Below are 23546 nucleotides of genomic sequence, written 5' to 3'. Positions count from 1 at the left end.
TTGGAATGAAATCAAATTTATTCGCCAAAGTGATTTGAATGATAGATTTCAGTGAACCAAACATGCACAATCCGTATGCAATAAGCCAGAGACACATAATTCGTTTCCGTACACAGAAAATCGGCCAAACTGGTCGCTGCCGTCGCCAAATCAAAAGCAATCTAGATTGACGAGATGTTTTCCTTTTTTTTCTTTCGCAACTGCTGACTGAGAACTTCTATTTTGTCATTTGGCCCTTCGAAGCGAAAAAAAGAATGTACAGATAAGATGAAACAAAGGAAACCATCGAGTAGAACGAGGCCGAGCCATAATGCCTCTTGCAGAGGTGTTGTGCATGCGTATACTGGAATTGAGCAGCTCGGCAGAAAAAAAGAGCAGCAAGTGAATCCGATTTGGAGTCGAAAAGGGATGAGAATGTGGCTTGGTAATTTAATATCGTTTCATGAGATTGCCCTGGCTATTCATTTGTACTTTGTGGTTCTGTCTGTTGCTGAGCGCTGAAAAAGCATTTTTTTCTCCTTCTTAGCCCAAAACCAGAAAACGAGTATCAAATAAACCACTGCTTGAAGATGCGACCGAATATGTTGTTGGCGGTTTTTTGAAATTCATAACGATAAACAACGAACGAACAAATTTAGCTTTACTTCACCCTCACTGCGCCCATTGCGAACGTGTTTGTCACTGGACAACGGATGAAATGAAATGATAAAGGCTATGGAAATCGCCGGATAATTCAAGACTTTTTTGGTTGTTCCTTTACCACATTTTTTAATGAGTTTGAAACCAAAGCAAGCACGGCCGAGCGAAATGAGCGAGAGTGAACGAGAGTTGGAGTTGAGCTTGATTGTTATGCTAAACAAAATTGTTCGTATTTTGAATGCGAGAATACCAATTTGTGTGCCTTTTAATCTTTTAGTTTACACTTCAAATCGCGCTAGCCGAACCCAGTCAGCGTTTAAAGCTTGCTCATAAATTACCTCTCCATTTGAATATTTATTCATTTTTATTTTCAACAGGGAAAAAAAAGAGTAAAGTGTGCTTCGCCATCAACTCTTGCTTGTTTGTCTATTTGCATATATATGCATGCGTGGGTTAAAGCATTTTTATTTGAGCTCGAGGGTGCTGGTTTTTTTTTTGGCGAAGCAAGCATGAAAATAGTTGTGTCCACACATAGGTTTGGTCCATTGTATGATTTGAAGAGAGAGAAAACTGAGTATCATACGCTCTTTTCTGCTGTTGAAAAGGTATATATTGAACAGTTCTTCGGTATTTATTTGGTTCGAAAAGGATCTCCAAATATTGTCAACGCGAAAGTGTGAAAAATCCATGAAAACACAGTCTGTTTTGCTTCAAGGGGATTCACAGCCATCATCATCATCGTCATCGCCGTCATCGCCGTCATCGCCGTCATTGCCGTCATCATCATCGTCATTGGCAATCATTGAAGTCATCGTCATTACATCATCAAAATCATTGCAAACAGAACATAAATCCACTCCAATACAAACGCACACAACACTGAGATTGTGAAGAGTGGTGGCGATACGACCAATCTGCGCATATATGTATTGCGCGCAATACCATGTTTTCGTTGTTCCCATACTGAACGCACCGCGCGACTTCTTGCCAACTGACAACACATTTTTTGTTTGATAACAGCCGCTTCTCTTTTATTTCCCCTCCGACCACGCACAAAGGCAAATATTCGCGCTATCTCACACGGCAACATCTAGTCATCCCTGTTGGTTGTGCGGTATTTTTGCAAATAAAAACACCGTATGATGTGCTTTGGCGTTTGGCTGCTTCTTTAATGTGTATGTGTGCAATGATTGCTGCTATTCGCATGTAAATCACACAGCATCCAAGCTTCAGTTCACACACAGACCATTTCTCCCATTTCACATCGATAATTCCATTGCACACAGTAATGACAGTCGCACACAAACATCCATCGGAGTAACCAGCAAAAGCCATTTCATTCGTTTCATTTCGAATGGAATTTCAGAAAAACCATTTACTTTTTTGAGCTTTGTCAAATTGATTTTCCGATGTGAAAGTAGTATCCGTAATTTTGTGTTGAACTAATTAAAAACAAAAACGCCCGCCGAAACGAATTTCGTTAAAATGGTGCAAGTTTCACCGATATTTTTCCATTTATTTTTCATTGCAAATTTTTTGTGCTCAGTCAATTGTCTTCCCGACATCATTCGCATTGGTGAGTGTATCCTCTTGTGGTTGCTCTTGTTGTCGTGCGTCTGTAGCAACGCGCATCATTATTCTCTCGACCATAAAATTCATATATTCGAATGGATGCCGCAAGGAGAAAAAACGAGAGAGAAAAATAATTGATAATCCAATTTGTATCATGTGTTTTGCATATCTAATCAGGTGGTATATTCCATAATGGTGACATTGATCAAGAGCTTGCTTTTCGATATGCCGTCGAGAAAATTAATTTAGACAAAACCGTATTGCCACGCTCCAAGCTATCCGCACAAATTGAGCGCGTTTCGTCGGAAGACAGTTTTCATGCATCGAAACGAGGTACTATAACAATCAATTAATTTATTAATCATGTTTGAATTAGAATTCAAAAAAAAAATCTCTTTCTTTGTGTTTGGTTTGTGATTGGATTGTAGTTTGTCACTTGTTGCGAATGGGCGTTAGCTCGATTTTTGGCCCACAATCCAATCCCATTTCGAACCATGTCCAGAGCATTTGTGATACCATGGAAATTCCACATTTGGAAATGCGTTGGGACTATTCGCATCGACGTGAAAATTGTCTTGTCAATCTCTATCCACATCCGAGTGTTTTATCACGGGTAATTTGAATGACAATAGATTGAAAATTACACAATAAGTGCACTAGATAGGATTGTCGCTGTTTTCCATTCAATTTACATTTAAATAGGCCTATGTAGATATTGTTGATGCTTGGGGATGGAAACACTATACAATAATTTATGAGACAAATGATGGCCTCTTACGATTGCAAGAGCTTCTAAAAGCCCACCGGCGTAGCGACCATCCAACAACCGTTCGACAGCTTCCCGATACGAATGATTATAGGTAGCCGTGTAATGAGATTTAAACAAAATAAACAAAATAATAATGACAACGGATAATTCAATCAAAGCGGATTTTTCATTCCAGGCCAATGCTGAAGCAAATCAAAAATTCCGGCGTTGCGCACATCGTTCTCGACTGTAGCACCGAGAAGGTTTATGATGTTCTCAAGCAATCGCAACAAATTGGCATGATGAGCGACTATCATTCTTATTTAATAACATCACTGGTATGCTATTAGAATTGGATGCACGGAATCAGACCGGTTTTTTGAGTCGAGTTTTTTGTAACGTTTCTCACTTGATCGTAATTTTTTGTTTTTCATCATATTCTTGTTCATTAGGACCTGCAAACGATTGATTTAGATGAGTTCAAATATAGCGGCACTAATATCACTGCATTCCGCCTGGTCGATCCCGACAATCCAACCGTGCGTAAAACTGTAGCAGAATGGTCGCAATCGGAATTGAGGTCAGACAAAAAGCCGAATGAACGTGCTTTCCAAGTAAGTTGCCAATTAACTATGGTTTTTAGCGTCAGATTTTAACAAACTTTTTCCACTTTGTACCCTTTTTTCTACAGCGAAATGACACTGTAATAAAAGCGGAGACAGCATTGATTTATGATGCGGTGCATCTTTTTTCGAAAGCACTGCATGATCTAGACACGAGCCAACAAATTGATATCCAACCACTTTCATGCGATGGGCAAGATACATGGCCACATGGATACAGTTTAATCAACTACATGAAAATCGTACGTGCCAAACGTTTTCCCCATTTTTGCTATTTGCGTTGTCATGTCCCTTTTTCCATCATTTTCTCTGTTTTTGCTATGTCCTTTTTTTATTTTTCGAACAATTGTCACATATTTGTTTTTTTTTTTAAAACGGGTTTCAGGTGGAAATGAAAGGCCTAACGAATGTAATTAAGTTCGATAATCAAGGATTTCGAACCGATTTCGTTTTGGATATCATCGAATTGAGCCCGAGTGGAATACGGAAAATTGGTGACTGGAATTCAACTCAAGGGGTTAACTTCACTAGATCGTTCAAGGAACAAGTACAAGATATGGTGGAAAACTTGAAGAATAAAACACTGGTTGTTACGGCACTTTTGGTATGTTTAACAAGGTTATCCCTGAAGATTTGTGTTGGAATATTCAGATTTTATTCAAATAATTTGAAAAAAAAACGAATGTTTTGATTTCCAGAGCGACCCCTATGTGATGAGGAAGGATTCTGCGGCTAAGCTGACTGGCAATAATCAATTTGAAGGCTATGCCATTGATTTGATACGTGAGATATCGATGATACTCGGTTTCAATTTCACATTTCGCTTGGTACCAGATGGACGATACGGTAGTTTGAATAAGCTAACCGGTGAATGGGATGGAATGGTTCGAGAGTTACTGGAACAGCGAGCAGATTTGGCTATTGGAGATTTGACCATTACATACGAACGAGAACACGTTGTTGACTTTACAATGCCGTTTATGAACTTGGGCATTTCCGTACTTTACCGAAAACCAGTTAAACAACCACCGAATTTGTTTTCATTTTTGTCACCACTTTCTTTGGGTAGGCTCCGATTCAACTCTTTTGATATAATTTTCATTAGGAAAAAATTTATGCAGAATTTTCATTTTTCTCTCATTACAGATGTTTGGATTTACATGGCAACAGCTTATTTGGGTGTTTCCGTGTTGCTGTTCATTCTAGCTCGATTTACGCCTTACGAATGGTCTAACACTCAACATCCAGACAAGGGCGAGACTCAATTCACATTGATGAATTGTATGTGGTTTGCCATCGGCTCACTTATGCAGCAAGGATGCGACTTTTTACCAAAGTACGAGCTAGAATCTATTTGTAACTGGTTTCAAATATCATTTTCTTTTCATTGAACACCAATTTGAATTACAGAGCGGTTTCAACACGAATGGTGGCTGGAATGTGGTGGTTCTTCACATTGATTATGATATCCTCGTACACGGCCAATTTGGCTGCCTTTCTCACGGTTTTTGCTATGTTCATTTTTTTAGTTTTCTTCTGATTCGAACAATTTTTACATTTTTGTTTAAAACAAAATGGTTTCAGGTCGAACGAATGGATTCGCCAATTGAAAGTGCCGAAGATTTGGCAAAACAGACCAAGATTAAATACGGTGTTCTCAATGGCGGTTCAACTGCATCATTCTTCCGGAATTCAAACTTTTCGACATATCAACGCATGTGGTCGTTTATGGAATCATGCAAGCCAAGTGTTTTTGCAGCAAGCAATACTGAAGGTGTTGAACGTGTTACGAAAGGAAAAGGTACATTTTTTATTGTTTATTTTCAACTCAAATTACGATTGATTCAGGTAATATTATGCTTAATTTCCTTTGTTTAAATTTCAGGCTCCTACGCCTTTCTGATGGAATCAACCTCGATTGAGTATGTCATCGAGCGCAATTGTGAATTGACTCAAATTGGCGGTATGCTCGATTCAAAGGGATATGGCATTGCGATGAGACAAAGTAAGCAGTCAAATAACAATATTTTTTGAAATTGGTTTCAATCATCGAAATTTACTTGTTCATTCAAATTCAATGTATGTCATTCATTAAAAACAAATACTGTACCTTCAAGACTCACCATATCGAACGATGATCAATGGAGCCGTTCTCAAGCTACAAGAGATGGGAAAATTGCACATTCTTAAGACTCGTTGGTGGAAAGAGAAACGCGGGGGCGGTTCTTGTCGCGTAAGAATTGAAATTTATTGCATTTCATTAATTTTAAAAAAATAAATGGATTAAAAAAAATCATCAATAATTTGAAGGACGACACATCAAAATCGAGTTCAACTGCAAACGAATTGGGTCTGGCAAATGTTGGTGGTGTGTTTGTAGTATTGATGGGTGGCATGGGGGTAGCTTGCGTCATTGCTGTGTGTGAATTTGTTTGGAAATCACGAAAGGTGGCCACGGAAGAGCGAGTCATCCAAATGCAATGTTACTAAATCTGAGGTTCGCGTAGCATCGTAGCAACAACATCAAAATCCATTCCAAAATGGAATTTCGTTCTTTTCTACAAACAGGTCCAACATTGTTAAACGCTTAAGCAGCATCGAATTAGGAGTTTAAATTACAGCCCGACTAAATGCAGCTTAATTTAACATTCGACAAGACATTTTTAAAATAAACATTAATGATAAATTTCAACTAGATAATATTGTACGTAATATAAATGTGGCGACGATATCGATCTTAAGAAAAATATACTGTGTTTTTTTTCTCCTGGTGAGATTAATTGCAACTGGTGGTGTGAAATTAGTGTGTAAGGCCATTTGAATGACCATTTGCTTGTACTCCATTTGTTCCGATTGCTGAAATGCTGCCATCGAAAACCGTTTTCGCAACAGGTGCTCCGACTGTGTTGGCTAATTTTGAGTCGTCTGTAATGAAATTCAACCAATCGAGGTGTGTTACGACGCCAATTGGACGATCGGCTTCATCAACAACAGCAGCAAATTCGTCGGTCTCCAGAATTCGCGACACCAAACCCAACACGGTATCTTTTGCTACGCGACGGAATTGCTTGAAAAGAGCTTTATCAATTGGGTTAGCGAGCTGGTAGTTTTGACTCACAACCTTTTTCGTTAGGTGTTTTAGAGCGAGGAAACCTTCCAATTTTCTACGAATTGAAGAGAAAGTAAAAATGAGTGAAAATTGAAATAAAATCAATAAACCACAATATATGGTCCATTCAATCGGCCTAAAAAATTTATTCCATTCACTCACCCTTCACTATTTACAACCGGTGCCCGATCCAATCCGTTCGATTTCAAAAACTTGATAGCCTCTTTGGCACTTGTGCCTAATTCGATTGATTGAGTCGGTTGTATGGCGAGCTCGGTGACTTTGTGATTCCACCACCAGTGATTGTGTTCGTTAACAATTTCCTTAAATCCTCTGGCTTCCATCCAGTTGTCGGTGACGAATTTAGTCATATAATTTCTGATTCCGTCTGGCAAAATAACGACACATTTCTGTCCTTCTTTCAAATCCTTGGCCGCCTTGAAGGCTCCGCAAAGTGCAGCTCCACTGCTGCCACCGGACAAAATACCTTCTTCACGGATCAAATGACGAATCATTGTGAAAGAGGTTTTATCATTCGTCTATCATTGAAATGGAATGGAATGGAAATGAAAAGAAAATGATTCAGTGCACACAATTCATTTTAGACGAATATTGGTATTGGCCAGAATGAAAATGTACCTTGATCCAACGATCGACGTGCTCGCGATGCAATACTTCTGGAATAAAATCGTAACCAAGACCTTCAACCTGTTGAATGAAAAGAGAGTTGCTTAATACGTTTATATGAACATTTAATTCATATATGGAGAAACATTGAATTCAAATTTAGGTAAGAAAATTTTTTTATCAAAAAGTTTTCAAGAAAAATTGCGCCAATGTCGAAGGAAATTACCTCATAGAAAGTCACATCGCTTTCGTTGAGCGTCTCGGGTAATGCAAGAATTGAGCCAAATGGATCGATACCAACAATGACAGCATCTGGGTTATGTTCTTTGATTTTGTAGCTGATACCTGTAATTGAGCCTCCAGTGCCAGCGCCGACCACAACCATATCAACTTTTCCATCGGTTTGTTGGACAATCTCTTCGGCAGTTGAATCGTAGTGTGCACAAGGATTGCTAAAGGGATCAAATGTGGCCCACAATGTGGGCCCCACATGGATTAAATTTGGCAGGAGCAATTTGGAGTATTTAGTGGAATCGAAAAAGAAAATAAATTACCCTGGATTTCCATATTGGTCCAAAATAACGGAATCCGGAATGTCCTTGTTCAATTGCTTAGCCACTTCAATCAAACCATCTGGATCATCGTGAGCTGCTTCTGTTCGTGTACGAATGATTCGAGCACCGAGAATCTTCAGTGTAGCCACTTTTTCGTCGGACATTTTCTCTGGCATAACAATAATACATTTGTAGCCTTTAACAGCACATGCCATGGCCAAACCGATGCCAGTGTTTCCTGATGTTGGCTCAATAATTGTGCAGCCTGGCTTCAATCGACCTTGTTCCTCGGCATCTTCCACCATACGGAAACCAATTCGATCCTTGATCGAACCGCCCGGATTGAAGAATTCCACTTTCACGTCTGGAAAATTGACGAAAAATGAAACCAAATTAAAATAAAATCATTATCAAATCCAATGTGCTTAAATGTAAAAAGTTAAATACAGAGAAAACTGATATATTATATACCACATATCACATATAACGAAGAACAAAATAGAAATCCACTCACAAACATCGCATTTCAGTCCGAACTCCTTTGGAAGTTTATTCAATTTCACAAGTGGGGTACTTCCGATAGCGTGCAAAATATTCGGGTACACTCTCTTTTCATTTCCGCTGTAAAAAAATTAAACAAAACGAACTTCGCATTATCCATACTGTTCTTTATCGTATATTCATTCAGGCAAATACGGTAAAAAGCGAATCAATTAATAGCGAGGCGTTATGGTTGACTCTCATTAGTGTTATTATTAGTGTTTGATTATCAATGCGAGCAATGATTAGCCATATTTTTCCAGCATATATTTTGATGAAATCGAACGTGACTGTTGTTGTTTTTTGTTCAAACCAAATTAATCGCACGAGATTACACCTATAACCTTACTCATCGGACTAGCAAAACAGTCGATTTTGATTGTTTTCATTATGAATTTTATTCAAAAATAAATTTAATTTTTCGCACGTTCAACTTCTGTATTTTTACCAAGGAGCAAGAATTGTGATCGTCTAAATATCAACTATGAAGCTAACAAAAAGAAGAAAAAAACCGAAAACCGAAGCCCGTGCATATAGTATTTGAAACGAAAAGTCTAGAGTGGAAAGCAGAAGATAAATCAAAGGTTAGCGTTTAAAAAAGTGATTAAATTTGAATTGAGATTCGGCAACCAGGAATGTTGCGTTATAATATATTAGTGGGATTTTAAAAGCACGATTTTTGCAACAAATCATGAAGCGGTCGCATAACTTTTCGTTCAAACTGAATTATAAATTGGCGCGACACAGATTTCAATGTGCATTATTTTGAAAATTCCACTATCAATCACGACCCCAAAAACCAGCATATTTTTCAAAAACACGAAATTTCCATGCAAAAAATATCATTTTCGATTTCTGTTTTGTTCACATGGCTTTTTTTTTAAATCACGTTATCGTCTCATTCCATACGAAACGGTTTGTGAATGAAGAAAAAAATTGAACTGTGTATCAACTTACTGAGTGCGATGAGTGTGCCTTTTCCAGTTAGCAAATGAACATGAATCTTCTTCACACAATTGTCCGTATTGATTCAAGTTTTTAGACATTTTGTTGATTCAGCTGCCTGGAATTAGAGTCAGAAATTAGAATAAACGGGAACAGATATGGCAATAAATTGGAATAATCCAATTTCGTGGAGGATTTGCAAAAAAAAAATCACACATCTAGACTGTTATTTGAAGCTGTTTCCAAATCGTTATAAAATATCAACAGATGCAACAATGTAATCTTAATCATCCATTTGGTATTTGGAATGAATGTTGGAAATACGTTTTATACGCATGTCTTCACGCGAAACGTCAAAAGCATGCGAAACTTCGCTGTTGTACACTTCCAATAACAAAAACCGACAAGAAACGTGGATTGCTGGAAAGGTGTGTCCATAAGCAGTCTTTTGTTATAACAGCAATTCATTGATGTGTTTGGTTTCATGAGATGAAATGATAATGAATTGAAATGAGAACATTGACCTTAGCAGCCGAATGCTCAAGCATGTAGAAATGAAAGATCGGAGCAATTTCTTTTTTTTCTGAAACACGTAAATATGCGCTTATGTTTTTTCTTCTCGATGTGTGGGAAGTGTCAACACGTATGCCAACCACAATTGTCAAACAAGCGATTTGATGCAAAAAAAAGTTTGTTAGATAAATATAACGAATTTTCCGTAATAAACAACTATGGGTTATTTTCCATAACGAAAATGCGCAACTACTTTCAATTAGCTATTACGTCCTAGAAACGATGGCGAAAACCGGTTTTTGCGTATTTAGAAAGACATATGAATGGAATAAATACATATCAAACACCACGGTGAAATAATAGAATAGCAAAATCATCAAATTCAATTTGATTCATTTTTATATGATACATCGGCGTTTCAATTTACACGACAACGGTTGCTCTTTTTTCTTCTAATCTATTTATATGTTCCAAATTAATTCGCACGGAACACACAGTGCATCGAAAGAATTTCTTCTCTCTGAATATGAACAGAAGTGGACAAGAAAAAACGAAAGATGAAAAGAAAATCGCGAGAAAGACACAATTTATGGCCACTAGTAACTTCAAAACACTTACTTTGTACATCAAAGTTGTTAATTTATGATGAATTCAAACAAGATGAAAAAAAAAATGCACAAGAATTTACAGTCGCAATGTTTCACACGTTTTTGTTTTATTTAGCAAAACTACGTCGTTTGTCAGTGAATTGAAGAAGAATGATTGCTTCTTTAAATCAAAATGGATTTGATTTCTCAACTTGGATTTTTATTGGTTTGGAATTTTGTATGTACGTCTACTTTGAACGACAGTTCATTCTCAAGTGATACTTTTTCATCTTTCACAGTCGAATTACTTTTTTATATGCACGGCTCTATGTATATGCATTTATGCGGTATACACACAACAAATACATGCACAGTTCGTAGTAGCAAGCCGCTTATGTGTTCTCGACTATTTAAACAGCAAACTGTTTTACATCGTGTCTTGTGTTCACCGTCTCACTCTTTCCATTCAATCGTCTTGGATATACTAGTAGCTACATACTATAGTATGTAGTTCGGTGGGCTGGTGAACGCATGCTTTCGCTTGTATTTTTAGCTCGTTGTGACTTTCGGCCATGCGTTAGACTACACATTCCCTGCATTTACTGATAAGGTTTTGGGCATTAAATCGGTATATATGTTTGTAAGTCGGTGGGCATTTCGCCGAGCGCCATTGTTATACTTGATAATATGTTTCACATAGGTCATGGTTATCGGTACGAGATACAATGATTTTGATCAAGAAATTTGCAACACGTTCATTTTTTGTCGGCTGTCTTCAACATATTTTCTTGGGCGAATTGTATGGAATTATGTTTGTATTTATTTTGGTTTTAATCTAAATCAATTGTTGCAGTAGCTTACGATGAGGGAATATTTGAATATTTTCTGAAGAAAAAAAATAAGTTTCATTTAGAATAATGAAGCCATGAAATAACAAATGGTAGATAACACATTTAGCCTCTGGAATGTACAAACCGCTTATAAAGAAAAGAATCCGCATCGGAACGCAGATGATTACACACAACTTCCAATAGATGGCGCTGGAGGATGGATTTGATAAACGAACCAAATTCAAAAGGGTTTCATCATTTGATTGCAATAGAAGCATTTTGCCTTTAAATTTCAATAGAAATTATTAATTTAAATAATAGAATAAAATAAACAATGAAAGAACAATTGAAAAAGACGAGAAAAAAAGCCAATTTTCTTTACATTCAATTTGTTATTAATGTTTTAATCAAAATAAATATTTGATACATTCAATGGCTTTGCCTATCTAATAAGTAAGTAGAATTCACATACAAAAATACAGAGAGTGGTAAAAATGTCCCCCCATACAAATATACATATATATATATATAATTTAAATATTGTACAGAATTCCTATCGAAGCGATTGAAATTGGTTTGTCGATTTGTTAAAACTGCCTAAATTTTATTCTTGACAAAAATGTAAAATTTGTGCCATTTTGTGCTAGTAGTTTTTGTCATTTTGTTTTGTTGTTCGCACTGTCATGAGTGTAACTTAACTGAATCATTGGTGTGTCAATAAGCTATGTCACTGGTAAATTGATAAGTATATTACAAATAAGTCGATTCGCTGTTGCTGTTCGTACTTTGATTCATGCTACTATTTTTGGCGTCCTTAAAGAGCCGGTTCCAGCCATCGGAAATAGTGTCCGTCGGTCTGACTTTGATATTGAAAATTTTTAGGGCTGTAATCACACGGTCGGGTATCAATGCGGCAAAGCAAATCAGCACATTATACACCCAAAATTCATATGAAAACACCAGATGATTGTAAACATTATATAATGATCCCGGCAATGGCAGCAAATTAAACACGATCGTCGATGACATAAATGCAAAAATTGATAGAAACACAGCTAGAGCGAATATAATTGTTCGGTAGCGTGAAATAAGCCACAGTTTTATTGTGACCACAAATACCACGTTGTGAATCATGAAGGCACCAAACGAATCGAGATCATTTGTTTTCATATTGTTTTCCATCCAAAATGCATAACCGATGAAGTATACGACCATCGAATGAAACACGGCCAATGTGATCCAGGCCAAGAAATATTTCCATGTGATACGCTTATTGCCACTGTTTTCCATGTACAACGATGGATTTTTCAGCAGCTGATCCTCACGATATGGTTTCTCTGTGATTGACAGCAGTAAAATCGGCATCGATGTGTACATCACATTGTAAAATGTTAGAAATATGCTGGCGTAGATGGTTTGTGCGGAGAATTGGTTGTGTAGTTGGAAGTATACCTGCAATTTTTGGAACAGATTTCATTAAATTTAGTTTTTCGTGACTTTTTTATTGGAAATTTTCAAAATTTTTCGGCAAAATGATAAAATTGGACATAATTCAGATCTACAACATTATTGAACTTTTTAAACTTATTGAGCTCTCACCTGGATAAGCATGAACACGAGGTTTTTATAGAAGAAATACAGGACCAGTATGGAAAATCGATAGGAAAAGAAGTGACCATGAACAAGAAGTATTTTTTTGAGCATGTAAAAATTTGTGAACGAATAATCGGAGCAGAGAGCTGCTTGTCGTCCTTCTTTGCCCAAAATTCCCAAGCCAACATGCGCTTCACGTATCATTGACACATCGTTTGCACCGTCGCCAATCGCAGCTGTGACCGGTGAATTGGGTAGCGTTTTCATTAATTTGACCACTTGACACTTTTGCAACGGACTTAGGCGGCAACACAGAACCGCTTGGCATTTCATCGCCAAATCACGGAATCGTTCTGGACAATGTTTCATTAAAAGACTTAAACTCGCTCCATCGACAAGCAATGAATAGGGACGATATGGGAACAACTGTTTGGGTTCAAATGAAAAATTTTATGAAATCATCGAATTGAAGTGTACGCAATTCCAGTTTAAATAGCGAATAAGTCGATTGAAAAACGGAAAACTTCCGTTATGAAGGATGTGTAACTTCTTTTCACTTACAATCAACTGGTCATCGAGCATATCCATGTGTTGATTGATCTGATACTCTTCTTTACATTCGGTTATCATGAATGTTTCCGTACTGTCCGGAATTTGGCCACACGATCTCGCGATATTTAAAGCAGTTTCAATTTTATCTCCGGTTAAAACCCAAACTATGATACCCGCATACCGGAGTGACTCAATCGTATCTTTGACTTTATCCTGCAGTGCATCCTCTACAGCTGTAGCACCAAGCAACTCTAAATCTGTCAACGAAAAAAACAAATGGATTAAATATTGTAGGAAAATTAAGAGTGATTTAACTTACTATTTTCGATTTTGGCTTGTACTTGTTCGACCTGCGTTTTTCGATTGGCCAGTGCATTGCTCGCATTTGTAATATCTGGAAAAAAGTAATTCACGATAAACTTAGATACATTGAGAAATTCCAAATTTAAAATGATCTTCACTTACCAATATCGAATTGGTTATACTCCTCTAATGTCAATTTTCGCCGAGCAACCGCTAATGTTCTCAAGCCAACCTTAGCAAAATCATCAATATGTTGTTGTGTTAGTTTCATTAGGTTTTGTTGTGACGATGTGTTCAAACACAGCGGAAACACGTGACTTTCAGCACCTTTTGTATACAACCAAATATCACCCTTGCCATCTTTAATAATTGTACTCATTCGTTTGCGATCTGAAGTAAACTCCAGTGTATACAGTCTTTCTACGTTGATTTCGTTGGTCGACAATCCTTTTGTTGGCTACACAAAACAAACGAAACATATTAGTCAATTGATCGATTTGCGATGAGAGTTTATTCTTCTTCTTACCCTTTGACTTTGGAGCTTTATGTTGAGGTATCCGCCTTTTTCACCAGTAAATATGTAACCAACTTTAGCGCATCCTTCAACTAATGCCTTTTCATCTGGGCTTGATGCTTGGTAATCGAATTGTCTAAATGAAAAGAAAACCGAATCAATAGCAACAAACGACTGTCAATTGAGTGTGACAAAAGTGAAAAAGTGATCCTTACGCAGTCACACTCCCAATGGAATGGGTGGATAGCCGCATTGACTCTTGTCGTTCCAACAAAGAGGCTTCGTTGTAGGCGGGTGCCGCATAGAATTCACGCGTATTGGCAATATTGGTTGAGCTCCGATTATAAATACTCTTGCGAAGTTCATTCTTTCCCGTGAATTGATTTACTTGGTTTTGCGGTACATTCAACGACTGCGTTCGACGATGGCCAAACGTTATACGCTCTTGTGGCCCTCCCACTTTCGTGGACAATGTTCGTTTGTACTCCAGTCTCTCTGGTCGGAATGGGAACGGAGGTTCAACAGTCAATGGCGATGGTATTTTTGGTGCAAAATCCCGTGCACCCACTGGGAAATTGGCAAGAATTGCAATTTTGTTCTCTTTGCTGAAGCTTATTTTGCGAATGCCACTCGATGCACTTGCCACTCGACGATGCTCTCGCCGAACTGAAAATTGAAAAGTATCATTAATTTTGATTCTGAATCGAAAAATTCCGTTTGGAAAATCGAAAAACTCACGTTGAACAGCTGGCATATTCTCAAGCGGATTGCTAGGTAAGCAAACTTCATTTTGCTTAGTATTTTGTTCGGTTTCTGCTTTTCTTTTCACATCCTCTTCGATTTCCACCAATGAACCGGACGACTCAACCATTTCAAAAGATCCTTTCATCTCGGCATCGTCAGCTTCGGAGACTTTCTCCAGTTTTGCCACTTGCACCGTGTGACACGTCGTTAGAGTTTGAAAAAAGTTTCGCATATACGGATCATATTGTGGTAAACGCATAATACTCGAGCTATTCTCTTCACGCAAACCGAAATTTTGGATCTTATATTTTTTGCCATTGATTGAGCATTGCTGTAAAATCATCTCGTTTTTCGTTAACGTGCCTGTTTTATCTGAGAATAAAATTTTCACCTGAAAATAAAGACCAATTATTGAGTTGAAAAGTAAAATGAAAGTAAGGTTTTTTTTGTTTTAAGCCATACCTGTCCCAACTCATCGTTCAAATTCGATGTATTCACAAGGCACTGCTGATTCATTTCAACATCGTACAAATCCAAATCCCATTCCTAGAAAATTCCACCCAATATTAAAAGAACGCAATGAAGAAACCAAACAAGACAAATTTACCAAAAACAATGAGCCAAGGAATTTATGCATCTCAATGGTCACATACAGTGATATCGGTATTAAATAGTTGAATAGAATTAAAAACGACAAAAAGTCTCCTATATATTTATAAAGGAGATCCTTTGTTTTCGGATCACCCAAATACACATTATGATCTATCATCTTACTGTCATAATAGCTGAAAGAGAAAATTCGTTATTTTTTTTTAATGGTGAATGAAAATTCTACACTTTTTTCTATAGGCTCAATCAAAACTCTGAAAAAACTTACATTTTCATTCCACAGCATGAGGCAACTAGAGTTATCATGACGAGCACGAACAAAATCAAAAATTGATCAATGAATCGTTCGCTGGAGCTATTTTTTGACCGAAAAACTTTTCCGTTCAGTGCAAGTTTTGTATTCTGACCACAATACACCGCACAGCCGATAGCCCATTCGGTGTTTTTAATACGTGAACCACGCAATAGCAAATGATCAGCGGTCAGTGGCAGAGTTCGTCGGTGTCTTCGTAATGTATCGCTAAATGTAGGCTCATGATGTTGACGCCAAAAAAATGTTGGCCCAATTTCTAATCTACCATTAAATGTATATAAATCGGCCAGCGGTTGATCACACTCAATCGAACCGATATCATGAAGTTTTTCTGTAATTAAACAACAAAAACTGGTTATTTTTCAATAAATTCATAAGCAACAAGTAAAGAGTATAGAAGATAAGATAAATTGATGTTGATTGATGCAAATAGCAACATTTGAAAACATACCAATGGAAACATCGTTAGGAAACCCTTTCGGTACGAACAGTGCCTTCAAATTGGTTTCACCGTCTAAATTTGCAGTCGTCACATAGCACTTGCCATCTGGATCGGATGTTTTCAACAGTACTAAATCACATGGAACATCGCAGTCTCTGGACGCTTTAACCAGATCGCCTCGCAATATATCTTCGCACTTAATGTCTATTTCGACACCATTTCGAATGACGGTTGCTGCAACAACATTAGAATTGTTGACACATTCGATTGTTTGAACAAATATTTCAATTTTTTTTTTTTCGAACTTTATTTTCATAAAATCAGTGCAAATATTTGCTAATAACAATGAGCATACCATAAGATCTGTTGACAAGGTTATCGGCTTTGTGACGTAAATAGTCTTCATACCCTTGTTTAATCGCCGTTACACTTATTACAAATACTAGCGGAAGCAATGACGTCCATATCGATACGGGGCTATCGCCAAATCTATCTGGAAATGGCACATAAAACACACACAAAAATTGAATAAATACCAATTTAAATCTAGATGGTTGAAACAAGGGTTATTAATATCATTTGATTATGTGCTACTGATTAGCATCCAATCGTTATTTATATGGTTCAGCGTTAAATCGTCTACTAGGTCGAATGTAATTGGATATTGTTGGCGCATTTATTTCTAATCGACAAAAGGTTTTTTTCTATTCGAAAACAATTCGCAAATATTCTAATTGAAAAATGTTTCGCAAAACGCGAATTTTATGTGTAAACAATGAAAAATAGCTTTTAGACTTTTGGGGCTATGGTTTTTCCATTCAACGAATTCCATGAATAATAATAAACAATGCGAGGCGATCGTTAAAAATGATGATAATAGTATTGAGTCGGTTCCGATTGGGTAACATTTAATGTGCTGTGTGTGCGTCAACAATTTACAGAAAAAAGCACATGTGATATTTAATTGTATTGCTCGTCCAGCTAATAGGGAGAAAGAAATGAAACGATAACGTCTGCGATGAAATGTAAGCGTGTGAGACGAAAAATTGCTAGCTAGAACAATCATGTGGCAAAATCGAACAAAAGTGCCGATTTGTTGAGCAAACGAAACGCGTATAATTGAATGATTATTTCAACGCGGGTGCACGCTAGCACACATATTTGTTTTCCAATGTTAGACTCATGTTAAAAATAGACATTTTTTGTGAATGAGACGTTTTTTTCTTTCAATTTTTTGTTGTTTTCGATCGGAATATACGGTGTAGCGTTTTCTGTTTGTACTGCCCAAGCCCAGTATATCGGTCACGTACTTAAGCGCATACTTATTCGTGCGCTCTCTCTCTCTCTCTCTGACTCAAGTAAACAATGTGCTAGCTCATTGTTAAATTTCATACTATTCAATTAAGCACATTGCAATGCACACACAAACAAATGACATATCAAGCGATTCTCTTCAAGCTCACGATTCTAATTACAGGCATTAGTCATATACTTATAATAATATATAAATTTTATATATTACTTTTTCTCCTCCATACAATGCGTTATCTTTTCGTTCTTCTTCTTCTTCTTTCTTTTCGCTTTTTTCACTCTGTTGTTTCCGTTGGTATGTGGTTATCGCTAGCGAAACGCTACTTTTACAATCTCAGAGAGCAAATCAAGGCATACAGCATGATTCATATTCTGCTGCCGCTATGAAATATCAAGCATGAAATTATTTTTGGTCATTTTTATATGATTTTTGAAATACTTCATGTATGCGGAATAACAGCAACGGTAAATTGTAATGAGGTTATAAATATATATGTGTATTGAAAAGGTGTGAACTTATTTTGTTATTAAATGGTTGTGATATCGCCAAGCGATTTATCGAACCTTTGGCTACGAATGAAAAGTATTTAACATGATTTTTTAATGCCATATGTAGCACAGCTAGATGCTAATTCATTTGACATTGAACTCTTTCTCTCACTTAAGTAAAATTCACACAGAAACACACACATTCCACACTAATTTGAATTCTCAATTTCAACTTGTTGATTTTTTTTCTTCTTCGCCTATTGATCTAGAGTGTGCTCTACAAATTGTAAAATGTCAAAATCGACTTGATATTTGCATACATTAATGACAGACATTACCATTTTTAGAAACTCAAACAATGACTTAAACGTCTCATTCAACGCAAAGATGATCAAGTTCTTGGTTTTTTTTTCTAAAATTCGCATGTGATTTTTGTGTACACACTCAAACACATACTTACCAATCACACTTGCAAGCGTGGTCATAATTAAAAAGTAGAAATTGGCGATTCGCTTGAATTGCTCATACAAATTCTTTGGTAGAAATGTTATGAGGGTGTCTGAAATGAAAATCGATATCGTTAGAATTGTCTGGGTGTGGGGCGATGTGTTGCTGATTTTTTCTGTAAATACTAACAATTGGTAGATTTAACACGGTTGTTGGCAATGGGCCGTTTTGCTTTCTTATTTCGGATGCTCGGTCTGAAGAAACTGCCCTTGCTTTTGGTCGACGGCGGCGATGATGACGACGTTGTCGTCGTCGTTGTTGTTGTTGTTGTTGTGGATGATGTCGCTCTCTTTTCCGTTGCCACATTTCCATCATTATCACAGTCATCAATACTACCTATTCTAATTGCTATTGAATCACTTTCCGTTGACACTCGGTTGCCCTAAACGAACGAACGAGAAAAATACATAGACATGAATTCAATACACGCCAGCCAAATTGCATTCATTTTTCAAATGTTTTGATTGAATTTGCACAAGTGGTTCGCTTTTTTTCTACTCGCACTTTTCATATTCTGAGATTCAGATACGATGAAATGATCGAACACACGCGAAAATATAAACGAAGCACCTGTTTTTGATGCTCGTTTGCGTTAAATCAAACGAAATGTTTTTCATTGGCAACAATGCGATATTTTGCACGAGCCATTTTTCATTTTTGGGATGAGAGCGGTTCGCATTTTCATTATCGGAATTTGATATCAAGTACAGAAATGATAAAAAAATATCGACGTCATTACGATGGCAACGAGAAAATTGCATATTCAATGAATAAAAAGATGATAAATCCGATCAAATTGTGCACGTTAAGCACGAACGAAATGAAAAAAATAAAGACGATTCGCACAAAGCGCATTTAAACAGTTGGTTTTTTGAATTAAGAAATCACATGGCGGAGTCCCACAGGCCTTCAATTTTGTTGGTTCTTATCGATATTTTGTATCGTCTTGTGTCTCAGCTGGTTTCCTTATTATAAATTCATCATTCGATAAAAAAAAAAAAAATTATGAACAAAACACAAAATGAATACGAACGCCGTTTTGTGTTCAACCAGAAATGTTCGCTTTGATTTATATAATATAATATAATATATATTTTTTGCACCGCAATTTTGCTACCATGTGAACGGCATAAGAATTGAGTTTTGGTCGAGTACATACACATTTACATCGAACCAAATTGATTTTTATCGCAATTTTTTTCACAGTTCAATAAACACTTCGTCGTCTTTGAACACGGAACACAAATGGACAATTTCGACAGCGCAATTGACGTAGTTCTCTGTCGATGTTTATTCTATAAAACATCGCGAAGCACCTCAAGATGTTCCTTCAAAAAAAAACTTGATTTGTTTATTTAGTTTTTTCGTCTATTTCGTGGATGGCACACACGGAGTAAATGAACTCTGTTTTTTTTCTGTCTTCATTCTTGGCAACAATAGAAGACAAAGCAAATGAGTGAGAGAGAGAGAGAGAAAACACATGGATTTGCTTGTGAATACCTTTCGCCAAAACCACGGTTTCGTATAAACCGTTCCGATCGACCAAGACATGATGATGATCGTTTCATTTCAGGTGTGCTTCTACCTCTGTTTCTTCTGCTTCTTCTTTCTCTCTTCCTTTTTCGTTGGTATTCGTTTAATCTGGCAGCATTTTGTTATTGATCATGGTTTAAAACAAGAATATGACTTCAGCTCCAAAAACAGTTCCACAAAGAACTATCGCGAATTTAACAAAAACAACAACAAAACGCAGCGCGAAAAAAAGAGAATCGACGTAAACACACGACAATATTTCACATGAAATTGCTGTTGCATGTACGAAATGTAAGCTATTCTCGGTTGAAATTGGTTTTCACATAAATCCACATTCATATTCGTGAATGACACATTTTCTACATTTCGTAATCGTCAAATATATCGTATATATTTCTTTTTACTGACTCTTCCAAGTGGAAGCGATCGCTTCGCTTGTTTTCTAACTATAAATACACAACACGAAAGGCGGTCAAATTTGGAAATTAAGTTTTTTCTTCGTGGTTTTGTCGATTTCAATTTATTTTGGTTGCGATTTGAATTGTCGAATTTAACAAACTTGCAAGAAACACTAGTTTCACTTAGGTATTTTCCGTGATCATGTTGGCCCACAAAAAATGATCAACACAGAAAACTAAAATGAAAGTTTTATGATATGCGCCGAAAATATGAAACAGATCTAAACTGATCGACGGTATTCTCAAAACTGAAATTAGTTCTCTCTGTGTATCTAACAACACACAACTACATGCAGAAACGAGCAAGCAAGCGAGCGAGCGAGTGAACGCGGACACGCTCATCAAGCGGTTTTACTATGTGTCTCTCTGTCTATCTCAATGGATCGCATATAGAGAAACACGTACGTTTTCCCAACGATGCGTTACAAGCTCATGGTGTAGTGTATTCTTTCTCTTGTTTCGTGTGCATGCAGTCAAAGTGTATATGGCGGTTGAAAATGGGAAAGAGAACGGTAGCTGTAAACAAAAGTTTTTTTTTTCTTCGTCGGATCGTGCGATAGCGCACACACATTAGCGTTTGCCGCTTTACGAAGAAAGAGAGAGAGGAAACTAATAGCTGAAAATAACAAAAGCATATTTCGAGCGAATGCCATGGAACTTGAATGCGCAAGAGAGCAAACAAGAAAGCGACAGACAGAAAGAAAGAGTTGATTGAGCTCTAATTCATTGAGAGGTACACGGTGATTGTTTGTTGTTCAGCTTTTAATTGTTTTGATATTCACTTCGAACACTTTTGTGTACGCGAGCATTTGTGTTTCGGCACATTTCTTTGATTGCATTTTCTTGTTCCGTTTGCCGTGCGCAATTTTCATATTTACAAAGAAGATGTTATGTGGGCGCTTTAGCGGCCAACCCAACCTTGTGTACCTTGTTTCATCGAAAATAGATTCTTTATCTAGACATTTCAAAACATTTAAATCGTTATATGACCGCCATTAACGACATCCACATTAAGTACTTTGTCACGACACAAAGCACCGAATCATTTTATTATTATGATATAGAGACGATTCATCGAACATTGATAACGCTTTCAAATCAAGCGGAAATATTGATACACAATCAATAAAACGCTTGAGCCAGCGTCCAATCAGATATTACAACATTTTTGCAATAATTGCTAAATTTTTTTGTGACTTTGATAAATGAACAAACCTTTTCGCCACGTAAGTCATTCGATTCCCATGACTGACGGTGAACTTTCATAGAAACAAGAACGACAAAACGAAAAACTTCAGAAAGACCAGAACGATCATCGAAGTATCAGCAAAAATTATCTTTTTACAAGCATCATCATGTGGATGAATAGTAAATCGTTTATATTGCCTTGTTTCATTTTGTCAGTCGATTCTACACTAAATTGTCGTCATTTCAAAGTAATTTTCAATTGTAATTATTTTGTTTTTGAATTTTTCTTCTTTTTTCCTTCAATTTTCCTCATTTTGTTTCTCAAAAAGCAAAGGTGTTTTTGGTTCCATTATGATTCGGCTTTCGTCAATTGGAACTCCACTTTTTAAAAATATACTCATATCTCCATGTTACAAAATTGCGACTGCATTCAGTATATTTCATCAGGGCCACTCATCAACAGCTGTATTTTTATCGCATTGTTGCCCAAGCGCAAATCAACGAAATCCAACCCATTTTTTTTTTGATAATTTTCAAAATTAAAAAAAAAATCACTGTTGGCATGGGCACAAGGAAAGAGTTACCATGCGAAATGAGCTCACTTCGCGTATCTCAGAATTCTCTGCGAATTATTAAGATGATTAAGAAATTCGGCGTGCACTCACCATATTTGTCAATAATTTCATACAGCCTTTTGTTGCCACACATTAAACAAAATGATGGTTGCACGAAACGTGTATTGAAAAAAGCAGGGAAAAAAAACTTTTTGCGCAATTTCGAACCATTTATCTTATCTTCATTATCGTGAACCTTTTGGATTTTATGTGTTCTCTCGCACTCATAGTTAAATTTTTTTTTAAATTTTAAATGTAGTTTTCACAGCTTGAGAACACTTGCACTCACATTTTAACCGACACAATGTATTTGAATGAATTTCATGCAAACTGATTATGAAATGATCAATGTTTCTTTTTTAAAATCTTCTTATTACATAAATCGATGTCAAAACTATGCTCTGAATAGAATAAATGATGACATGATGACTTAATATTGCTTGCCATGAAGTTTTCCCACTTTGAAGAACAATCTACCCTACGCTTTTTGATTTGATATAAGCAAATTGTTTCTTTTTCGTTTCAAGTTTACTTTATTTATCTAATCACTGCTTGATCCTTTAACTTAAATAACATCTAAGATATTCCTATTTGAATGATTTGTCCGTCTGGTTGAAACAACAGGCCCGACGATACCCGTGCTCTCAGAAATTGACACTGAATGGATTGGCAAAGCCGATTCCCAGCGCACACTCAAGCTAATTTTTCATTGGTTCTGTTATCAATTTCAAATAATCATTATCAATTCCGAACCGATATCATAGCGTTCTTTATCAGTCGCTTTTTTTCTTTTGCATTCATCGTGGTAATTTCCAACATGACGCTTTTTTTCGAACGTACAGAAACAACAACGAAACAAGAGAAAAATCGGCTGAGGTATGAATTTGATATTTACTTGTGACAACAAACCGAACAATCTAACGCACCGTCTATTTGCTATACTTGGAATATCGATGTACTGGCCGTTACTCATTGCGTAAGCATTTGCTTGATCAATGAGCAATAATTTATTCGCAGAACCATCTACACCATATCAATCACTTGACATTTTTAAAGAGAGAGAGAGAGAGAGAGAAAGGGGGAGGGGTG

At 36.7% G+C, this 23546-nt stretch overlaps 3 protein-coding genes across 4 annotated transcripts; 1 reads left to right on the top strand and 2 right to left on the bottom strand.

Annotated features, from left to right (window-relative positions):
* Positions 1-1933: 1933 nt before the first annotated feature.
* Positions 1934-6072, top strand: LOC129566373 (glutamate receptor ionotropic, kainate 2). Its single transcript, XM_055442248.1, has 15 exons — positions 1934-2215; positions 2389-2544; positions 2640-2824; positions 2914-3071; positions 3156-3297; positions 3412-3573; positions 3651-3824; positions 3968-4186; positions 4281-4647; positions 4729-4918; positions 4993-5086; positions 5167-5383; positions 5468-5587; positions 5700-5815; positions 5893-6072. The coding sequence occupies exons 1-15, from the start codon at positions 2125-2127 to the stop codon at positions 6070-6072; spliced, it is 2571 nt and encodes an 856-aa protein (XP_055298223.1). The 5' UTR covers positions 1934-2124.
* On the bottom strand, positions 5806-10943 carry LOC129566375 (cystathionine beta-synthase). The gene is made up of 8 exons (XM_055442250.1): positions 10489-10943; positions 9370-9475; positions 8387-8493; positions 7873-8236; positions 7545-7770; positions 7331-7399; positions 6854-7230; positions 5806-6746 (listed from the first exon to the last, which is right to left on the bottom strand). Exons 2-8 carry the CDS (start codon positions 9456-9458, stop codon positions 6383-6385), a joined length of 1596 nt encoding a protein of 531 aa, XP_055298225.1. The 5' UTR covers positions 9459-9475; positions 10489-10943; the 3' UTR covers positions 5806-6382.
* A 716-nt stretch (positions 10944-11659) lies between these two features.
* On the bottom strand, positions 11660-23152 carry LOC129566372 (phospholipid-transporting ATPase 11C). Of its 2 annotated transcripts, none has more exons than XM_055442247.1 (16): positions 22509-23152; positions 18794-19046; positions 18618-18716; positions 16713-16850; positions 16367-16591; positions 15871-16246; positions 15601-15778; positions 15456-15539; positions 14988-15384; positions 14465-14915; positions 14262-14385; positions 13898-14192; positions 13752-13826; positions 13442-13689; positions 12887-13306; positions 11660-12739 (listed from the first exon to the last, which is right to left on the bottom strand). In XM_055442247.1, the coding sequence occupies exons 1-16, from the start codon at positions 22527-22529 to the stop codon at positions 12038-12040; spliced, it is 4086 nt and encodes a 1361-aa protein (XP_055298222.1). In that variant the 5' UTR covers positions 22530-23152; the 3' UTR covers positions 11660-12037. The 2 variants fall into 2 exon arrangements, with proteins under 2 accessions (XP_055298222.1, XP_055298221.1); XM_055442246.1 differs by lacking the exon at positions 22509-23152 and adding an exon at positions 20165-20993.
* Between the last annotated feature and the right edge of the window lie 394 nt (positions 23153-23546).

The sequence above is a fragment of the Sitodiplosis mosellana genome, unplaced genomic scaffold (genome assembly GCF_009176505.1).
Source record: "Sitodiplosis mosellana isolate CC-2019 unplaced genomic scaffold, AAFC_SMos_1.0 Smas_scaffold_3, whole genome shotgun sequence".
NCBI lineage: Eukaryota > Metazoa > Arthropoda > Insecta > Diptera > Cecidomyiidae > Sitodiplosis > Sitodiplosis mosellana.
This window is presented reverse-complemented; position numbering and strand designations above follow the sequence as displayed.

Excerpts from the sequence above, each read along its gene's own strand:
- LOC129566373 (XM_055442248.1), top strand. The coding sequence starts at position 2,125 with ATGGTGCAAGTTTCACCGATATTTTTCCATTTATTTTTCATTGCAAAT. Across the intron at positions 2,216-2,388 it reads TCCCGACATCATTCGCATTG|GTGGTATATTCCATAATGGT; the intron begins GTGAGTGTATCC and ends ATATCTAATCAG. Across the intron at positions 3,072-3,155 it reads CCCGATACGAATGATTATAG|GCCAATGCTGAAGCAAATCA; the intron begins GTAGCCGTGTAA and ends TTTTCATTCCAG.
- LOC129566375 (XM_055442250.1), bottom strand. The coding sequence starts at position 9,458 with ATGTCTAAAAACTTGAATCAATACGGACAATTGTGTGAAGAAGATTCA. Across the intron at positions 8,237-8,386 it reads CGGACTGAAATGCGATGTTT|ACGTGAAAGTGGAATTCTTC; the intron begins GTGAGTGGATTT and ends TCAATTTTCCAG. Across the intron at positions 6,747-6,853 it reads CCGGTTGTAAATAGTGAAGG|AAAATTGGAAGGTTTCCTCG; the intron begins GTGAGTGAATGG and ends TTCAATTCGTAG.
- LOC129566372 (XM_055442246.1), bottom strand. The coding sequence starts at position 20,215 with ATGTCTTGGTCGATCGGAACGGTTTATACGAAACCGTGGTTTTGGCGA. Across the intron at positions 16,851-18,617 it reads CACGCTTGCAAGTGTGATTG|ATAGATTTGGCGATAGCCCC; the intron begins GTAAGTATGTGT and ends TGCCATTTCCAG. Across the intron at positions 13,827-13,897 it reads GTATAACCAATTCGATATTG|ATATTACAAATGCGAGCAAT; the intron begins GTAAGTGAAGAT and ends ACTTTTTTCCAG.